Source organism: Pseudorasbora parva, chromosome 22, assembly GCF_024679245.1.
Source record: "Pseudorasbora parva isolate DD20220531a chromosome 22, ASM2467924v1, whole genome shotgun sequence".
NCBI classification, from domain to species: Eukaryota; Metazoa; Chordata; class Actinopteri; order Cypriniformes; family Gobionidae; genus Pseudorasbora; species Pseudorasbora parva.
The window spans coordinates 4,278,027-4,298,054 of NC_090193.1; the positions used below are offsets into that span (position 1 = coordinate 4,278,027).

General features: G+C 38.7%; 2 protein-coding genes across 2 annotated transcripts in view; one reads left to right on the forward strand and one right to left on the reverse strand.

Moving 5' to 3' along the window:
* Positions 1-899: 899 nt before the first annotated feature.
* Positions 900-5,777, reverse strand: acot8 (acyl-CoA thioesterase 8). Its single transcript, XM_067431486.1, has 6 exons — positions 5,635-5,777; positions 4,716-4,852; positions 4,415-4,640; positions 3,962-4,119; positions 2,829-3,020; positions 900-1,529 (listed from the first exon to the last, which is right to left on the reverse strand). Exons 1-6 carry the CDS (start codon positions 5,760-5,762, stop codon positions 1,414-1,416), a joined length of 957 nt encoding a protein of 318 aa, XP_067287587.1. The 5' UTR covers positions 5,763-5,777; the 3' UTR covers positions 900-1,413.
* A 2,143-nt stretch (positions 5,778-7,920) lies between these two features.
* Positions 7,921-20,028, forward strand: part of phactr3b (phosphatase and actin regulator 3b) — an 88,801-nt gene continuing 76,693 nt past the window's right edge. Inside the window, exon 1 of the mRNA XM_067431627.1 lies at positions 7,921-8,182. Coding sequence (XP_067287728.1) covers positions 8,080-8,182 — 103 coding nt within the window. The 5' untranslated portion in view covers positions 7,921-8,079. The remainder of the gene's footprint in view (positions 8,183-20,028) is intronic.

Here is a 20,028-nt window from a genome sequence, read left to right on the forward strand (position 1 = left end):
ATGGTTTGAGGAGCACAACGAGTTTGAGGTGTTGACTTGGTCTCCAAATTCCCCAGATCTCAATCCAATCGAGCATTTGTGGGATGTGTCCGATCCATGGAGGCCACACCTCACAACTTACAGGACTTAAATGATCTGCTGCTAACATCTTGGTGCCAGACACTGAATGATTGCAAATGCACAACACAACTTAAGATTGTTTAGTTTATTAATAAATTATAAATAATTTAATTTCTTGGTCCACCTTCACAACTTGCTATAACAGTGGAGTTTGTCATTCGAGACTTCAAGTTTTTGTTATAATTCCACACAGCAAAGGAAATCTTATTGTTCATTACACTTCATAAGCAAAGATGTCTTCAACATTTCTAAACAGGGCTTACCTAAATGGACAAACATTTCAGCACAAGGACAAAAAAGCAAAGCATGTAAATCTTGTTATTTATAGCCATATTCTACAGACCAACTGCAACCTCAACATTTATTGTGCTTTTTGATATGACAAATAATAAACCAAAAAAGCCTGTCAGCTTGGCAACTATCATAATGCTTCTCAAGAATTCAATAATTTAGTTTTAACCCCTTCACTGCCTCACACCCTTTTAAGCATAGATGTGAAAATGCACTATCCATACTTAAATAGTTGGAATATAAATGCGTTGGAATACAGACCTATGGTTAGTCTCTTTTTAAAGACACTCAGCAGATTATGAAGCATTAAAAAAAAAAAAAAAAAAAGTGTAAAAAAAGTTATAGAAGTTTACATTTACTGTTTTATCCTGTACTAAACATTTTTATTTCATACAATATATATATATATATATATATATATATATATATATATATATATATATATATATATATATATATATATATATATATATATATATATAAAAAAATAATTTAATATAAAAAGTGCTATAAAAATCAAAGTCATATGTCTAACCAAGTTGTGTTCCAAATTTGAAGTTGATTTCACAAAAATTTAAATTTCGTTGAAATTTTATTTAGGCGCTGTATTAAAAATAGCCATCGGATGAAGCCCACCTTCCATTGAATTTTTTGTATGCCTTCTGTAACAAATTACACATTTGTCACAATATTACATCTATCACAAAAAAAAACTCTCCAAATATGGAACCTTAAGACTCAGACCTTTCCAACAATGTGTTTTGTCAACATTAGAAAAAGTTGTGATAAAAAATATAGGTCAATTTCGTAATAGGAAACTTGACACAGACCAATAGCCTGCTTAAAGGAATCAAAGTACTGTTTCCATGGTAACACAATGTCTGATTTGAAAATGGTGAGCGTAAGTTTTATGATGATTAATAAAATATGTGATAAAAAAAAGAGAGCGGACAGTGTCCATGATGGTGACACCTAATGGGTTAAAAGTATATTTTCAATCCTCTATAATTTACTCGGAGAAACTGCCATGACTCGTATCACTCCCTCTTGGGCACAGGAAGCTGCGAGAACGCCATCCTGCCTCCACAATCGGCCCTGGACGAAGCCTCTGCTACCTCCTGATAGGAACACAGGTATATTGCACCAATGCATTAAGACATAATAATAATAGTATTTATTATCATCATATAGTCATCACTAGCTATGTTTCCATCCAAAGTTCAAATTTAACTCATAATCAAAATTGGAATATCACATAAAACATTTGCAGATATAATAGCTTTTCTATCCCATGTGTTCAAGAGACCAAAATTGTCAGTTCCTGGCACAATAGTACACATTAGTACACTAGATTCCTATATAGTTGTATATAAAGTGGCTTATAAGTGTTTTTTAGACTCCTTTTTGTTATTTAGGTTATTTAAGGTTTATTTGGATTGTTAAAGGTGCACTATGCAGCTTTTGTCCACTGGAGGGCGCCTATGCAAAACAAATGCGTAGTTTGATGACGCAAAGTGTGAGCGCAGCATCTTGGGAAATGTGGTCTTCTCATCACAGCCGGTGAAAAAAAGGACTCGGGCAGAAATCACGTTCATGCAAGCGGTTATTAACGTTACTGTAGTCTAAAGCAGAGCAGGACCGAGTGTTATGGACCTGAGCAAAGCTGCTGGAGCGATTGTTAAACAAATACCCGCCTCGCGAATACCGGGACTTTTATTATGACGGGACAGGACTCATTTGCCGGGCGCCTGCACAGATCCGCTCTTCCGGTTATGATTTTGAGGTAATGGAGCTCTGTTTATCATATTAGATACATTTAAGTGTGTTTAAAACGATGTTATGACGTTACTCCGTGCGTTCAGTTGTTCACACTGCTAAGAGTAAAGCGCTCCTGGCAAATAAAAGCAGAAACCGAGGATAACGCAGATATGACGCAATTGACAGGCGACTCCCTCAAACGCAATACTGACACGTCCCTGTCCTTAGTTAAAATAGCAATTTTCTCACAATTTACAAATAGTTGGAAACATCTGGGATATTGTAGGTACTCAACTGAACAAAATATATAACACTGGCCTAGTGGTTTTTGGATATTTTACTGCAAAAATACTACATAGTTCACCTTTAATGTGTCTATATGTGTCAAGTGTCATCCAATGATGATATCAGTTATCCAATTATAGCCTCTGTGGAGTCAGTTACATGAGGTTTTGTTGTGCATTTGTTTCCATCGTAGTTTGCTTCTTATCTTCTTAGCATATATATATATATTTTTTACATTTTAAGCACATCTTGTAATTTCTAACCTGTTTGCGTGCAATATCCCAAAACTTGCTTAAAAAGCTTGGATGGAATCATGCAGTACATTCCCAAAAAACTCCATAAACATGCAAGAATGGACTGAAACGCCTGCTGACCTGACCAAGGGCTTTCGCATTCATAGAGCATCCACTCATCGGCTCTGAATGTGCTGTGAAACCACATGGCGTGATCCAGAGAGGCGGAAAACTGGGCCCTATGATTGGGGTAAGGTAACAGTGCTGTCCCCAGGAAAGCGTAGTCCGATACATACGCCGCCACACAACAGTGCAGTTTCATGTCACCAGGTCCTAAAATAAAACACATACAATATTCAAAAATATTGAGAAGTACAGGAACACAATAATGGCCATCCATTTGACTGTACATTGCTTAATATATGGCTTAAATGAATAGAAGTATATCATTGTAAATTCATTTTTAATCTGAGTAGAATTAAACAACATCTGACTGAATTCCATATGAATGACAATTGACCAATGAATTTCTTTTTTCTTTTTTTTCAACCGTTGAAATTATTAAGTAAGGAATTAAAAAATATATAATTTCACAGAGATTGCGCCCGCAATAATGTAACAAGTAAAACTTTACAGCAGAGTTTAACAAACAAATGTATGCTGACAGTAGGTTTTCATGACTTGAAGATATCTATAAAGATTTTACTAAATTATATAAAAAAAGAAAAAAATTAAACTAAAACTCCCTGTAAAAAAGATGTGTGTTTAACTGTATTAAATGTGCACTCCTAAAAACTCCTTGCAGATAATATAATATTAAAGAAATAAAAGCTCACTTAAGAGTATTTTCATGTCTGTTTCTTCACATTTAAAAGTTAATTTTATGTTTTAATATTTTGTCATGCTTTAAAGCACTTATTTTGATGTGTTGACTAATATAAAGCACTTCTTATAATTTCAACTGTATTGAGTTATTTGATAGCACATTTAAGATTAAATTATTCTAAATATAATAAATTGCAGCTTCATCGTTATTACAAAAGTGTATCTTCATTTGTGTTCCAAAGATAAACGAGTAGTCTTACGGGTTTGGAACGACAAGATGAGGGTTATTTCTGGGTGAGCTAACCCTTCAAAGGTTTTACTATGAGAGTTTATGGGTAAATAAGGTACACAGATGTCATTTTAAGGGTGTTTCTGTTTTGCCTCTAAACTAAAGGTACCATATTTGCACTTTTTCTGAGAGTGATTGGCATCCTTATACATTTTTTTACCTATATGTCCTCTCGCTCGCACCCAGAATAACTTCTTTGGTTCCATGGCAACACGTCTAAAAAAATCAGGTGGGTTGACTGGCTTGATCTCTATAGGAACTTCATCAGCAAGTATTTTATTTAGGCCCAGTCGCATATTATCAGCCAGGTTTGGATCACTGTAAAGCAAAAAGAAAGTCATACGTATGGGTGTGACTAAACTATTTGGAATAGGCTTTTATAATTCACTATGGCAAACACCAGTGTTGGGGAAAGTCACTTTGAAAAGTAATGCATTACAATATTGCGCTACTCCCTTAAAAAGTAACTAATTGAGTTACTTAGTTACTTTTTAAGAAAAGTAATGTGCTACGTTACTTTTTCTCACCTTTGTTCACAAATTTTATTACGTAACTCAAGTTACTTGTAATGCTTTACCCCAACACTGGCAAACACACTGATGTGGGCTGAGACCTGAGGTAGCGCTGAATGAGTTCCTCGACAGTGAGCAGTGTGTCCGGTAGAGGGACGGTGGGCATGGTGAACTGATGCTCCAGTGGACTCTTCTGCTGCATGTGAAACGACGCCTGACAGATCAGTATGGGCTGACCGTGCTGAATGGCTTTCACAGACCGCACAGAGAAACTGCGGCCATCTCGAGTCCTCTCCACCTGATACAGCACAGGTACCTTTGGGTCCCCTGGACACACACTTGTTGAAAAATATAGGGAAAACTAAATGTGTTTCTATATGTGATTAGATAACGTGAGTTTACCTGCTCTCACAAAGTAGCAGTGCAGTGAATGTGCATAGAGATGTTCACCGACAGAATTGGCTGCAGCTACCAGAGCCTGTCCCACAATCTGGCCACCGAAAAGGCGTTTAGTGCGAGGAATCCAGTGATGTGTCCCTCTGTAAGAGAAACAACAGCATGGTAATCCAGCTAACAAAAATATATTCCAAGAATGTTTTGATAACGTTCCTATTAAAGGGATAGTTCACCCAAAAATGAAAATTCTGTCATAACTTGATGGAGAGTAAATTATTCCAAACTTGCATGCATTTCTTTCTTCTGCTGAACACAAAGGAAGATATTTAGAAGAATGTTTGTATATAAGCAGATTTTGGGCCCCATTGACTACCATAGTTAGCCTGGATGCCAGCCGAACTTAGCCTCGCCCACTATTTTTTTATGTCGGGCAATTGATATTCTGACTAGAATTGAGTATGACCACGTCAGGCTATACCATAGTATGGAAAACAAAATAGTATGGTGGTTAAAAGGGCCCAAAATATGCTACAAACATTCTTCAAAATATCTTCCTTTGTATTCAGCAGAAGAAAGAAATGCTTGCAAGTTTGGAACAACTTGATGGAGACTAAATAATGATAGAATTTATTTTTGGGTGAACTAACCCTTTATAAGTTATGAAAACGTTATTCCTAAAGTTCAAAACATATTATGCAGAATGTTACATTTAAATTTTCATTGAAACCTTCTGAAACAAGTCGTAACATTTATAAAACGTTAAACGAACGTCTAAATAAAACGTTTCATAAATAATGTTTTTGTGCTGACATTTTGAGAGAATTACTAAAGTCCTAACTGAATGGACGTTCAACTGGAAGAAGTTACTGGTGCTGCTAAATCTAATAGACTCGATATTTTAAAAACAAGCATTCATTTAGCCTACCTGAACAGATCGGTGTCAAGCTTTTCTAAATTCAAGACACTGGTAACTAAAACACTTCTGAGATCAGCGTCACCTGTTTTAGACTCATGGTTTACTACAATGTTAGATTCACTACCGCGTTCGGCCATATTTACTGATCTGTGTGCCGCCGGCCGGGTGGATCTGCTGAATCGATTCAAAACCCCTTCAAACGATTCATTTGCGTCATCATTCAAAATGTTCACGGAATTACTGCCCACGTAGTTTTTTTGTTTTGTTTGGTAAATATTGGTACGTATGTTGTATTGGTGCATGCAAATTAAAATGATTACATTAGTAATGGGAGATATTATTTCCAAATATAAATAAAATGTATTATTATTATTATTAAATCTTTGAATCTAGTGAACCACGGCTCACTGTTCTGAACTTAAAAGGTGAATCGCCGCACGCTGGGGACATCTGCTGGTCAAATTAATCGTAAGCAGCCTCCCAAGAATCCCAAAATTTCAAATGATTCATAAAATTTGCAAATGAGTGCCATTTGAAACATAAATGAGTCTACGGTATCCTTAAAGGCACGAATTGACAATATGTAAGATTAAAAAAAAAATTAAAAAAATCCAAAACCCATTAGAACAATGTTATATATTTTGTTGACTTGTGACCTTACATTATCCCAGAATGACCGTGTGACCTTAAATTATCCCAGAAAGACCTTGTGACCTTACATTATCCCAGAATGACCTTGTGACCTTAAATTATCCCAGAATGACCTTGTGACCTTACATTATCCCAAGAATACAGAGAAATAAGTGATTTAACCAGGACACAGACTGTGTCCATGCGTCGCTATGGCATCATACCCGGGTTATTCTATTTTTTTTAACTTTATTTTGTAGAACCCTTAGAAACAACCAAAAATATGCTTTAATGTGTTAGGCATATGTTTTATTAGAAAAAGGAACAACTGTTTGTATAGATTTATAGACATGTCCATGAAAAAAAATATTATTGTACAATAATACAGCATTATCTCTATCATACAGTATGTTTTCAAATTAATTGTTTGCCATTTAGCAAGACAAGCCATCCAGCATTAATTAATATTATATTCTAATATTGATCTAGCTCACAGGCCAGTGTGTGTCTCATAGAAGCCGCAGAGTGAACGCACAGAGTAAGGTTATAAAATCATTTTCAAAACACTGAAATGTAGCTTATCTAATACATCTTAAGCCACAACTTTGTTTTAAATATGCGACCTCTAGTGGCAAAAATGACATATTGTGCCTTTAAATAATTGAATTAATGAATGTTTGTAGATCCCAACCACATTCCTGGAGCCCCCCTAACACTGCACATTTTGCATGTCTCCTTAATCAAACACACCTGATTCAGGTCATCAGCTCATTAGTAGTGACTCAAAAACCTGAAATGGGTGTGTCAGTCAAAGGAGATATGCAAAATGTGTAGTGTTAGGGGGGCTCCAGGAATGTGGTTGGGAACCACTGTAGTAATATAGCTATAGAGATATAAACAAGGTAGTAATAGCTATATTTGTTTAAAATAAAGGCTGTGTAGGCCTATAGTAGCCTATTTAAAGGGATTTCACCCAAAAATGAAAATTTGATGTTTATTTGCTGACCCCCAGGGCATCAGGGTGTGTTTGTTTCTTCTTAACTCCAACCTTGCTCGTATAATGAATGTCAATGGGGTCTAATTCTAATTAACTCTCCCTTTAAGATTTGTGCAATATATATGTTTCATACAGACACTCGTTGTGGACCATTTGTCTGGCTTTCCAATGCGAAACCCTTTTTGTTTTGTTTTGCTGTGTTGTATTTTGTTGGGACCCGACAACATCTGCTGATCAACCCAAACTTGTTTGCATCAGTCTGACCTGATCTATCCCATCAGACTGTGAAATTGCCTGACGTCTGTGTGGCTCCACTGTCATAAAGAGCCCACAAGATGGCGTCACAGGTTCATTCACCAGTTCCTCTGCCAAATCACTGTATCGCAAATAACACTGATTATATTACATATTCACGGGTTTTAATAGGGCTACACGTCCACCTCTTATAAAACCAGGATGGATGCCAAAACACAATAATTATCTTGCGCAAGTAGCATCTCCAGTCCCAAAAAGTCCCTTGAAATTCGTCCACACATTTAAATAGGCTACTCTACCAATGAGATGTTTTATATAAAATGTAAAAAAAATGAATAAAACATAATAATAATGATGACGATAATCCGATAGTCCCCCAGATGTGCCCCAGTGGCCCCCCATCAGCATACGCACGTGCACGCGCACTCGCGCTCTCCTCCTCCTCCTCCTCGTCCAGCGATGCTGTTGCTGTCAAACTGAATTAGGCTACATCCATCGCCGTCGCTCGGTCGCTGCTCATATCCCCGCACGCAGATTGGCTTTTCCCTATTTTATGGTCTGTTCTCATCTCCATGGCCACATCAAATGGATCAGAAGATTGCGTTGTGCAGAGAGGAAGATCTCGAAGTGACCCGAGCATCATTACCGACAGTCGTGTCGTTTATAACAGCACAGGTGAGTGTGTGTGTCTTTACTGCATAGATATCTGATTGGACCACTGCGGAGGGAGAGTTACATATAGGAAGCAGCTGCTGTTTTTCCCCCTTTATTTATTTTTTTCCTCGAGAAACCAAAACGCTGGCATGACTGGCACGATGTCTTTTCACATGCATTGCTGATGATGCGCGGAGATGAAATGCATCATGTAGAGCGCGCTGCTCATGCCGTGTTCGGCGGTGCTGATGCTGCTGTGACGCGCCGGGCTTCCCCGTGACTGATGCATGCTCATCCTGCAAATGAGCTCGCTTTAGTATAAACCTCATGAGTCGTGTCCTCTGCATTTGGCCAGTTTCAGCTCTGGATCACTGTCTTTCACTGACCTTTAGTTACATTGACTATGCAATAGATTGTGATTCAAGGCTGAAGCTAGAAGGACGACTGATTTCAAGTTGGACCAAAGTGTTTGCAATGCCTCCATTAGGGGATGAATGCAATCAGCCAAGACAGGCTTAATCGATTACCATTTACAATATAGTGGCAAATTACTAATCTGTGTTCTTCATTGCTGATCGCTCTAAGCTCTGTGGTGGTGAAAAGGCAATGATTTATCAGTGTGCATTGTTCTATAAACTTCTGCATCACTTTCTATTAGAGCATGGAAAGTCCCTCTCCCTGAACGGCTGAAGTGGGATTAGTGATTGTAATGTGTGAAAAGCCCTTTGTTTGGATACAGACAGGTGGTGAACATTTATCCTTGGATTTGGAGCTGATCACACTGTCGCAGTAATACACGTTGACATGTTGCTTACTTTACTGATGCACGCTTTCCCAAATGATGCGGTATGAGCACACTGGAGACTACGGTATCCTGTGGGGAATACAGGTGTGTTTGTTATATACTTGTTGCTTGATGTAACTTAAAATTACTGCATCAAATGTGACAAGCGCATTTACACACTGGTTAACAAATTTGCACACTGGTGCAAAAAAAGGAAATGTACTAAAACAAACTTGTAATGTACTAAAAACAAAAAATGCATGATAATGTTAGGACATTTTCATAAAAAAATTCAGTACACTTTAAAAAGTGCACTTCTTTAAATAATTGTGTTTTGTAATGATTTAAAGAAGTACACTTATTTTGGTGTGTTATAGCACATGTAAAGTACTTGACTATAATACTAACTTGTGTTTTTTTGATATACAGTTTGTAATTAATTTGCGACTTTATCATTGCAAATGTGTAATTACAAATACTGTATATTCAAATGCAAGATATACAAGTATCAGTTTAAATGATTTTGAAGTACAGGGAGTGCAGAATTATTAGGCAAGTTGTATTTTTGAGAATTAATTTTATTATTGAAAAACAACCATGTTCTCAATGAACACAAAAAACTCATTAATATCAAAGCTGAATATTTTTGGAAGTTTTAGTTTTTGCTATTTTAGGGGGATATCTGTGTGTGCAGGTGACTATTACTGTGCATAATTATTAGGCAACTTAACAAAAACTAATTTATACCCATTTCAATTATTTATTTTTACCAGTGAAACCAATATAACATCTCAACATTAACAAATATACATTTCTGACATTCAAAAACCAAACAAAACGTATCAGTGACCAATATAGCCACCTTTCTTTGCAAGGACACTCAAAAGCCTGCCATCCATGGATTCTGTCAGTGTTTTGATCTGTTCACCATCAACATTGCGTGCAGCAGCAACCACAGCCTCCCAGACACTGTTCAGAGAGGTGTACTGTTTTCCCTCCTTGTAAATCGCACATTTGATGATGGACCACAGGTTCTCAATGGGGTCAGATCAGGTGAACAAGGAGGCCATATCATTAGATTTTCTTCTTTTATACCCTTTCTTCCCAGCCACGCTGTGGAGTACTTGGACGCGTGTGATGGAGCATTGTCCTGAATGAAAATCATGTTTTTCTTGAAGGATGCAGACTTCTTCCTGTACCACTGCTTGAAGAAGGTGTCTTCCAGAAACTGGCAGAAGGACTGGGAGTTGAGCTTGACTCCATCCTCAACCCGAAAAGGCCCCACAAGCTCATCTTTGATGATACCAGCCCAAACCAGTACTCCACCTCCACCTTGGTGGCGTCTGAGTCGGACTGGAGCTCTCTGCCCTTTACCAATCCAGCCACGGGCCCATCCATCTGGCCCATCAAGACTCACTCTCATTTCATCAGTCCATAAAACCTTAGAAAAATCAGTCTTGAGATATTTCTTGGCCCAGTCTTGACGTTTCATCTTGTGTGTCTTGTTCAGTGGTGGTCGACTTTCTGCCTTTCTTACCTTGGCCATGATCTTGCTTCAGAAGCTTGGCTATTTTAAGACTGCTGCATCCCTCTGCAATATATCTCACTATTTTTGACTTTTCTGAGCCTGTCAAGTCCTTCTTTTGACCCATTTTGCCAAAGGAAAGGAAGTTGCCTAATAATTATGCACACCTGATATAGGGTGTTGATGTCATTAGACCACACCCCTTCTCATTACAGAGATGCACATCACCTAATATGCTTAATTGGCAGTAGGCTTTCCAGCCTATACAGCTTGGAGTAAGACAACATGCATAACGAGGATGATGTGGTCAAAATACTAATTTGCCTAATAATTCTGCACTCCCTGTATATTGTAGTTTATCACAAAGGCTTATCAGCACATTCAGTCGCACACTTTACCATATTTTTTTTGGTAGATAATTAATTATAAAATTATATATAAACCAGCCCTATAGGGATAGTTCACCCAAAATGAAAATTATCCTAGGTGTATATGACATTCTTCTTTCAGACAAATTCAATCTGAGTTATATTAATGCAGTGAGTGGCAGCTCAAAATGTGAAGCCCAAATAAGTGCATCCATCCATTATAAAAGTGCTCCACACGGCTCCAGGGGTTAATAAAGGCCTTATGAAGCGAATCGATGGTTTTGAAGAATGTCATATACACCTAGGCTTAAGGGGGAGTAAAACGGGCTAATTTTAATTTTTGCCTGAACTTTCCCTTTAAATTAGTCAAAAAGCAGTCTAAAAGCATTTCATATAAATTTAAACTAATACATTTTCATTTAATTGCCATTAACATGCATTTAAGTGTCTGCAGTTCACAGTATATATTTTAAAGTATACATTATTTATATCATAAGTATTCTTTTTAAAAGTATGCAAAGAAAATTCTTTACTTTATGTTACTGTGATTGTCTGGCTTTATGCAGCAAGTTTGTGTTTACAAGAGACTGGGTTACAACAATAGCACTTTTGAAAGATCACTGGATTAACCAGGTTAGATAAAAACCTTGAATGCCTGTGAGCTGCTTTGAGGAAAGCACAATGTAAATCTGTGGAAGATGCTCAAGAGAATGACTCGGGTACAGCACTGCTTGTTAAGGTAAAGTTTTCTCTCTCGACTTTTCTTCCCTACTGTGATTGAAACGCTTCTGGAAAAAGAACAAATGTAGGCGGGGCTTGATTTTGTCCTTGTGGAATTGAAGGGATTGTTGTGGTTTGCTATTGGCTGATCTCATGTGAGTGACAGGTTGTCCCGCCTTCATCATCATGAAGAGATGCAACATCCAGTGAAATCAAAAATACTGGAAAGTATGTGCTTTTTAGATTGTGAGAAGTCCCCCTCCCCGAAAAAGACATATCAGTCCATATGATCAGGTCAATGCACATCAGAATATTAGCAGAGCTTCATAACAAATTGCGACATGGCAGAGACGCCACTGGCCAAGCTTTCTCCTCTACGAAGTCTTTCATCCCTGCCGCACACCCACTGCGGCTTTGATCTCGCCTCTTGAGCTGCACTTGAGAAACAGAGCCAAAGCCCTCATTCGAGCAGAGAGATACAGTACAGGAGGACGCTAAAGAGAGGACAGGACACACATGGAGGTTTCCTAAGCAGACAGAGCCTCAGCTGCGCAGCAGACATGAGCGTTTATGATTGGGCCGCATTTGACGTATTTTAGCCGAAAGCGAGTGTTTAGGGGTTGAATCTGCACACATGTAGCCCACACTAATGAACGGTTGACCTGTTAGACACACGTTCTCTCAACCAGTCAACAGTTTCTGTATTGTTCAGCATTGAGAGCCCTTCCTCCACACGGAGGTGGGCAGCAACAGCGAGCAGCGAAGGGTCTTTTAAAGTTGTTTCTCTCTGCCGTTGACTGGACTGGCTGACTCATCTGCAGCTGAAGCAATGTTTCATACAGGCCATGAGCTGTAATTTCCACTGACATTCACATGTCTCAAATGAATTATCTGGGTAATGTCATATTGTTTTCTGTGTAATAGAGTACTGCAGGGATTATGAATATTTGTTGGCCATAACCTGGAAACAAGTTGCACTGGAGCACTTCTGGTTCAATCATCCTGAATCAAAAATACTCAATTGTGTTTTTTTAAAGCTTTTACCAAGTTAATGAGTTTATATAAAAAGATAATTCTGTAATTAATTCCTCACCCTCATGTCGTTCCAAACCTGTAAGACCTTCGATCATCTCTCTGACCCCTCCATAGACAGCAACACAATGACCACTTTCAAGGTCCAGAAAGGCAGTAAAGACATCGTTAAAATAGTCCATCTGACTCCAATTGTTTAGTCTTAATGTTATGAAGCGACGAGAATACCTTTTGTGCAAAAACAAACAAAAATAACGTTTTTATTCTGATGCAGAATCCGGAAACGCTAGCCTGACAAGCCTGACCCACATCAAGATGTTTGGTCTGAAACTCACCATTGACAGCTCAATCCGAGGGGCGGATAAGCGGCTGTCTTTCAAACTCCCTCTGCACGCGATAGGATAGCGCTACACCAACCAGAGCAACGAAGGTGAAGCAGAGCTCGCTGACAGATTAAACATTCGCCGTATCCGGTTGGCTTAACTCAGAACACATCTTCCCTTCTTAAGAATGACTTCAGTGCCGTTCTTTTCTCAGAGAAAAGCTCAACTCCAAGTCTTCCAGAGTCGCGGTCAAAGCTGATTCGAAAGACCGCCGTTCGCCAGTTTCTGTGTTTACTAGAAGCATGCAAACGCAACTCTGGCGTCATTATGTTAAGCCCCGCCCACCGGCTCTATACACGATGTGATTGGCCTCACCAGAGTTTGGCATTTACAGCTCAGAAGGGTATTGAGAGTTGCTAGACCACACTCGCTGGCAGATTAGATTTGTTTCCGCTAGGGTGCGTCTAGATTTCTAGGCTACGGAAACGCTGCACTGTAGTTACAACGTAAACTGCTGAGAGACTGACACAGACGATAAGAAATTGTTGAATAAAATCGTTATTTTCTTCTTTTTTTTATGCACAAAAAGTATTCTCGTTTCTTCATAACATTAAGATTGAACCACTGGAGTCACATGGACAATTTTAACGATGTCTTTACTTCCTTTCTGGAGCTTGAAAGTGTGAATTACATTGCTGTCTATGGAGGGGTCAGAGAGCTCTCGGATTTGATCAAACATTTCCTAATTTGTGTTCTGAAGATGAACGAAGGTCTTACGGGTTTGGAACGACATGAAGGTAAGGAATTAATGACAGAATTTTCATTTTTGGGTGAACAAACCGTTTAACATAACTTTCTGGCAAGGTTCTCTCAAAGTCATGAACAAACATCTTTGTACAATTTGTACAGATTGTACAGTAACATTAATAGAACAATCTTTTAGAGTTGTCTGGTCTTAAATAATGTTCTCAAAACATTAGTACAAAAAACATTATTTATACAACGTTAATGGATTTTTTTTCTTTCTAAATGGCTTGGTAAAGCTTTATTTTGATGGTCTCTTTTGAAAATTCTGTTGACTTGCAACTATGTCAACTAACTCTCAGAGTATTAGTAGACTGTCTGCATAATTTCTGCTAACTCTTTGTTGTGTTGGTCCTCTCTAACAGACATTCTACTGACTATAAGTTACTGTCAGTTTATTCTAATCCTAACATTCTGCTAATACTCTACAGACATTGAGAGTCAGTAGACATGGAGGTGAAACGATACTTAGAGTCAACAGAATGTGTTAAAGGGACCATCAAAAAGTAAAAACCAAACGTTGTGTCTAACATTTTGTACATGTTTCAGAACATTCAAAAGAAACATTTCCATGTTTGCAATATTATAAAATGGAAACTTCATAATTTTTTTGTTTGTTTTGTTTTTAAATATTTTAAAAACTAGACATTTTGAATGCCAGATCCACCAAATGGGCTGCCAGTGAGGCTAAAGGGGTGTCCCGCTGTCCCGACAAAGACTGAAATCTGGTGACAGATGATGAGCGCTCAGCATATATGTATCCTTCGCTGCCTTCGATATCCCACCATCCTGTGCTTTCCGTTCAGAGATAGTTGAGCTGGGGGGAAAAGAGGGCGTACGAAAATTGCATTTGCTGGTCAGTTTGTGTGTAAATATACGTTTTTTTTTTTTTTACCAACATTTTTCGCTTCTGATGTAATTTCAAGCGAGAAATAACTAATGTAGTCATTCAATATTTGTTTAGTTCTCACCAAAGCTTGCTCTATTTTGCTGTAGATCATTAAACTGTTACACTGCCTCAGAAGTCTGTCTGACTTGAGTTTTGTGAGGTGTACAAACACTGCCTTACAAGCTGCCTTAATCATCCACGTATAAATACTATGGTTACCACCCAGAACAGCCTAGAAACTACACAGACTAAAACACTCAGAGCACCTTGGAAAACCATAAAGAAAATCCCTGGAAAACATTTTAGCAGTGCAGTGGCAATTTTTTCACCAAACAAATCTGGTTGAATCTTCCATGCTGATCTTAGACCAGTATAAAATCTGTAAATGTTAAGTATAAGGCTGGTCACAGATCAGTCTCTTTGTGCCCAGAGTCGCTCCAGGGTGTCTTGAGCTGGATTAGCCATCCTTCCAGTCTTCAGCAACCTATTGGAGCAGTTTTGTGCTTACATCAAAGACCACCCCGCTCTTTACCCATGATCCTCCCTTACTTTCATTGGATAAGACTCTAAAATGTTCCACCAATTTTAGGACTATTAGATTAAGACTCTCCCTCCCCCATATGTGTTAATGTTTTATTAATCAGCCATCTATATTTAGCCGTTGTAGGTTTTTTTGCAGTGAATATTCAGAGCAGTGATTAATCCAGAGGCTTGTAACCGCACTTGCCTGTACAGTTTTGTGGTTGAGAACGAAACCCACCGCAGCATGACTTCTCTATCAGAGCTGTTACAGACCTCTTAGAAACATGCCAACTCCATTTCCTTCTGAAAGTATGATCACGTTTCATAATTAATAACTGAGCATGCAAAGGACAGGGAAAGCTTCCTCAATGACTTGTGATCTGATTCTATGAAGGTCTGTAGAGTTTTAGACGCAGATTTATTGTGGACCTCGTCATCTGTTGTTTGTTTTTTCTATCATAAATTTGAACTTTGCATAACTGGCTCTAGATCAGGGCTATTCAATGCGCTGCAGAGTTTGGCTCCAACCCTAATCAAACACACCTGAACATGCTAATCAGTGTCTTCAGGATCATTAGAAATCTCAGGTGGGTGTGTGTGATTAGGGTTGGAGCTAAACTCTGCAGCGCATTGGCTCTCCAGGGCAAGATTTGAATAGCCCTGCTCTATATTTCTTAGTTTTTAGTGTCCATTTTCTAATGAATTCTGGATGATTGGATTTACTGAATCTGCAAAACATGAAGTTGATTTAAAGCAGATACATTAGCTAGTTAGTAATTAAAAGCAATGATAATAATAACCTACTGGAATAAACTGAAAAAAAAATGGTTTACATTTGGTGTAAATCTAGTACATTTCATAAATAATTATAAAGAAAGGGCAAGTAACACATTGAATTAAAGGGGACCTATTATGCAAAGTCTCACTGTTGTTTTTGGGCTCTACTAGAATAGGTTTTCATGTTTGAGGCCCTGTCCACGCGAACACGGCTATTTTCAAAACCGCAGCTTTTTCTACGCGGTTTGGCTGTTCGTCCACACGCAAAAGCTGTATCCGGTTACTAAAACCGGACTTTTTTGAAAACTCCGGCCAGGGGGAAGATTTTTAGAAATTCCAGTTACAGCGTTGTCGTGTAGATGGTGAAACCGGAGATTTCGGCTTTTTAAATTGAAGTGCGCCGTTCTTTCCTTTGTTTGATATCAGATTTTCCACATCTCCTTTTGATTTACGTGAGTCGAGTCTATGCGGTGGACTCCACTAACAGCGTTTATCACACGTATATCCTACAGATACATGTTCAGTTATTTCATTGTATTGCAGAACAAAGGCACCAGAATGCAATAATACAAAATAGTAAAGCAAGTGTGTGAAGCTATTACAGTCCACTTCGGCCCTGCACCTGGGTATACAGTTACCTGAGTCCAAAGCAAAGGAACTTGTAGGAAGGGTTTCACTTGAGCCCATGGCATCCCTCAGTCAGTGCAATGTGCATCGGTGCAGTGAATGGGACCCATGTGGAAATCAGGCAGCCAATCACAGCGTAGTTTTGCGTTCTCATGTGGACAGATTTTTTTTTAAAACCGTGCTTGTGTGGACGCGATTGTTTTTTAAAACGGAGGAGGAAAAACTCTGGTAATAAAAATACCCGTGTACGTGTGGACTAGGCCTGAGTGTTCATTATTTCCCCCTTATACAGGGCTGTTGAATGCTTGAATCTGATTGGCTGGTGAATGTTCTAAGGCAGTGGTTTTCAAACCTGTCCTGGAGGACCCCCAGCCCTGCACATTTTATATGTCTCCCATATTTGGCACACCCACTTCAGGTCTTGCAGTCCCTACTAATGAGCTCATGAGTTGAATCAGGTGTATTAGATGAAGGAGACATAAGCTGTGTCTCATTTTGTTAAATTTCGAAGGCTGCGTCCTCCAGAGGACCCATCCTGTGTAGGATGCAGTATACGGAGTGTCCTCAATCAGAATTAAACGAGAAGTCCTTCGTAGTACACACAGGCAGGAAGTATCACGTTGCCATGCCAACAAGTTCAGCCACGTTGCGCTCTCATGCCAGTTTATATGAATGAAAATTATTTATAACTTGAAAATGACTATGAAATGTTTCTTGTCTTGACAGCAATGTACTGTTCTAAACGTTTAAAATGCACTAAACAGTTGTATTCCTGTTTACCACAACTATCTGTTTGAGGTAATAGAGCTAAAAAAACAACAACAAAAAAGCTTGAACTACTTAATTTAAACACCACACCTACGCTCGCATGTATATCTGGCGGTGGTGCCATTTTTTCATATAATAGAAAAAAAAATATGACGGGTGTTAACGGAGACGCAAAGAATTGTGGGTTATCTCCAGCCGTGAAGGATACACCTCAGCACACTCCGAAATCCTGTGAAAGAAGGACGCATCCGAAGGCCGCATTTGGAGAGTCCTACTCACTTTTTTGAAATGAGATGGCCTTATGACGTATGCACCCTTCGAATGCGACCTCCGGAGGACGCAGCCTTCTGAAATGAGACACAGCTATACAAAATGTGCAGGGCTGGGTCCTCCAGGGCAGGTTTGAAAACCACTGTTCTAAGGCATGCAATTATTTTCAAGGAAATGCACGGCTAAAGTAGTTACAGGCAGGTCTTGACCACATTACAGTTCCATATCACGTCGCCAAATGATATCAGTTATTTTAAATGTCTTTACAGCCAACAGAACCAAAACCCACAGAGACACTGACCAAGCAAATACACATAAACAATAGGATAAAAACAACAAATTAATTCCATGTTGTTGTTTTTTTGCCACAAAATTAAATTTTTATTGTGTACGGAAAGCACATGCTCTTTCTCCGCTCTCCCACTGAAATGCACACACACACACACACTCTCACAGACACGTGTTGTCAGTGCTGCTCTGATGTTTTTCCCCCTAGTAAAATAGTTTAGCAACTTAAAAGCAGTATAAAATTTCTCACTAACAAGGTAATAACAGCACTGTTCTTACCGTTCTGTATTAGTAGTTGCTGCTGCCGAACACTGTTGGGAAATAATTCACATTCTCTCTCTCTCTCTCTCTCTCTCTACATTAACTACATTAATAACAGCATTAGTCTGCTATCAGTGGCTCAAGCTTCCGTTACTAGCTCTAAAATTATGTTTGCGTAAGAAATTTGTCCTGCACAGAAAGCATTTTAAGGACAAAACCTGGCTAAATAATGTGAACAATGTTTTGTGGTGTGGTAACCATAGTAGAAGCGGAATAATTGTTGATTTATTGATGATAATGGATGATTGATTGTGATCACTGTAGTTCACAAGTCCCTTGTTTTTCCTGAGCAGTCAAACACAGTTCTCACAGTGAGCACAGTTCTTCAAAAACATCCTCCAGGTTTCTCATATTCTTTGGTTTTCTAGCATCTTCTGCATATCTGACCCCTTTTCAACGATGACAGCATAATTTTGAGACAGTGAGGACAACTGAGGGACTCATAGACAACTACAGTTGCTCAAGATGGCAACATGATGCATTGAAGGCACAATATGTAAGATTGTTGGATGAAAATATCAAAAATGTTATTTATTTTGTTGACTTGTGTACTAATATAATCAAAAAAGGCGGGAATAAAGAACCCTAAACTCTAACACAAAGAACCATTTCAGCAGATAAAGGGTTCTTCAGGACAATACATTTCTAAATAGATGTGTTACGCTGTGTAAAGAACTTTGGTCGTAATGTCTTGAACATGGGGGGGGGGGGGGGGGGGGGCGGTATTTTTATAAAGCATAAAGAAACTGAAAAGTGAATGAAAAGTTAGGAAATAATAATTTTAGGACTATTTGCAAATAATATTTCCATTCATTTGCATCAAATACATAGTTGGTCTCGAGATTCTTCCCATTTGTGTATAAATACATAGATCTGCTGTTTATTCTTGAATTCCTTAGTGGTCTGGTGGTAGAATTTCTGTAACCCATGTTGAAGGTTACAGCTTCTAATCCGCCCTCATTTAGTTTTTTCTTCTTCATTGAAATCAAGATGTTGCAAGAGTGCAAGAATTTCAAATATTGGGGCGGGACTTGTCTATGGTGGTCCCGGCCCTGTAAAGAACCTTTCAAGAACCATCTTTGTGTAGAGTTTAGGTATAATTTGCAATAATGACTTTACTGCATTAATGAAGGACTCTGCATTCATTGCTTCATGTATTATATTATGCACTGACCTCTGTTCTTAAAGTTGTGTATAGGAGGTGGGACATTAATAAATGAGAGTCCTGTGACATTATTTGAGGCATGCTGGGAAATGTCGGAAAAACCAGGCACTTTAAAAAAAGGCCTGTTCCCCTGAGGACTGAGAAAATGGTGCTAAAGAGGGAGGTTAAGAGACAAGCAGCCCTGCCAAATGGATCTGCAGGGGTAGAACATTTCTACACAGCCTCTGTGAAAGTCTCGCTACTGCTGAGACAGCAATTTATCAAGTGTGTCTACGCTGTGGAAAACCCTAGATTCCTTAGTTCATCCCAAAACAATGCTTTGACTTCTGAGGAATTAATCATATCTGCTGACTTGTGAGGGGATAGCAAGTGCGTTTGGGTCTTGTCTAGTGTCACTGCAGTGGGTCTGTTACTAATGTACGACATTGAGGCAATTGTTACGTGGCCACCTGGCCGACAGCAGGGGGTTACGGTGTGCTGCGCTTTGGGCAAGTCCTGCCCAAGGTCACTGATGACCAGTCTCATGCGACCTTCACTTTCACTGTATGCGCGTGCAGAGCTTTGAGGGACAGGCACATAATAATGCTGTAATGTTCACACTGTACAAAATATCATGTTTTTTTTGTTCAACAGAAGAAAGAAACTCATACACATTTGGAGCATTTTGAGGGTGAGTATCATGAC

Excerpts from the sequence above, each read along its gene's own strand:
- acot8 (XM_067431486.1), bottom strand. The coding sequence starts at position 5,762 with ATGGCCGAACGCGGTAGTGAATCTAACATTGTAGTAAACCATGAGTCT. Across the intron at positions 3,021-3,961 it reads GCGAGCGAGAGGACATATAG|GACCTGGTGACATGAAACTG; the intron begins GTAAAAAAATGT and ends GTTTTATTTTAG. Across the intron at positions 1,530-2,828 it reads ATGCGAAAGCCCTTGGTCAG|GAGGTAGCAGAGGCTTCGTC; the intron begins GTCAGCAGGCGT and ends TGTTCCTATCAG.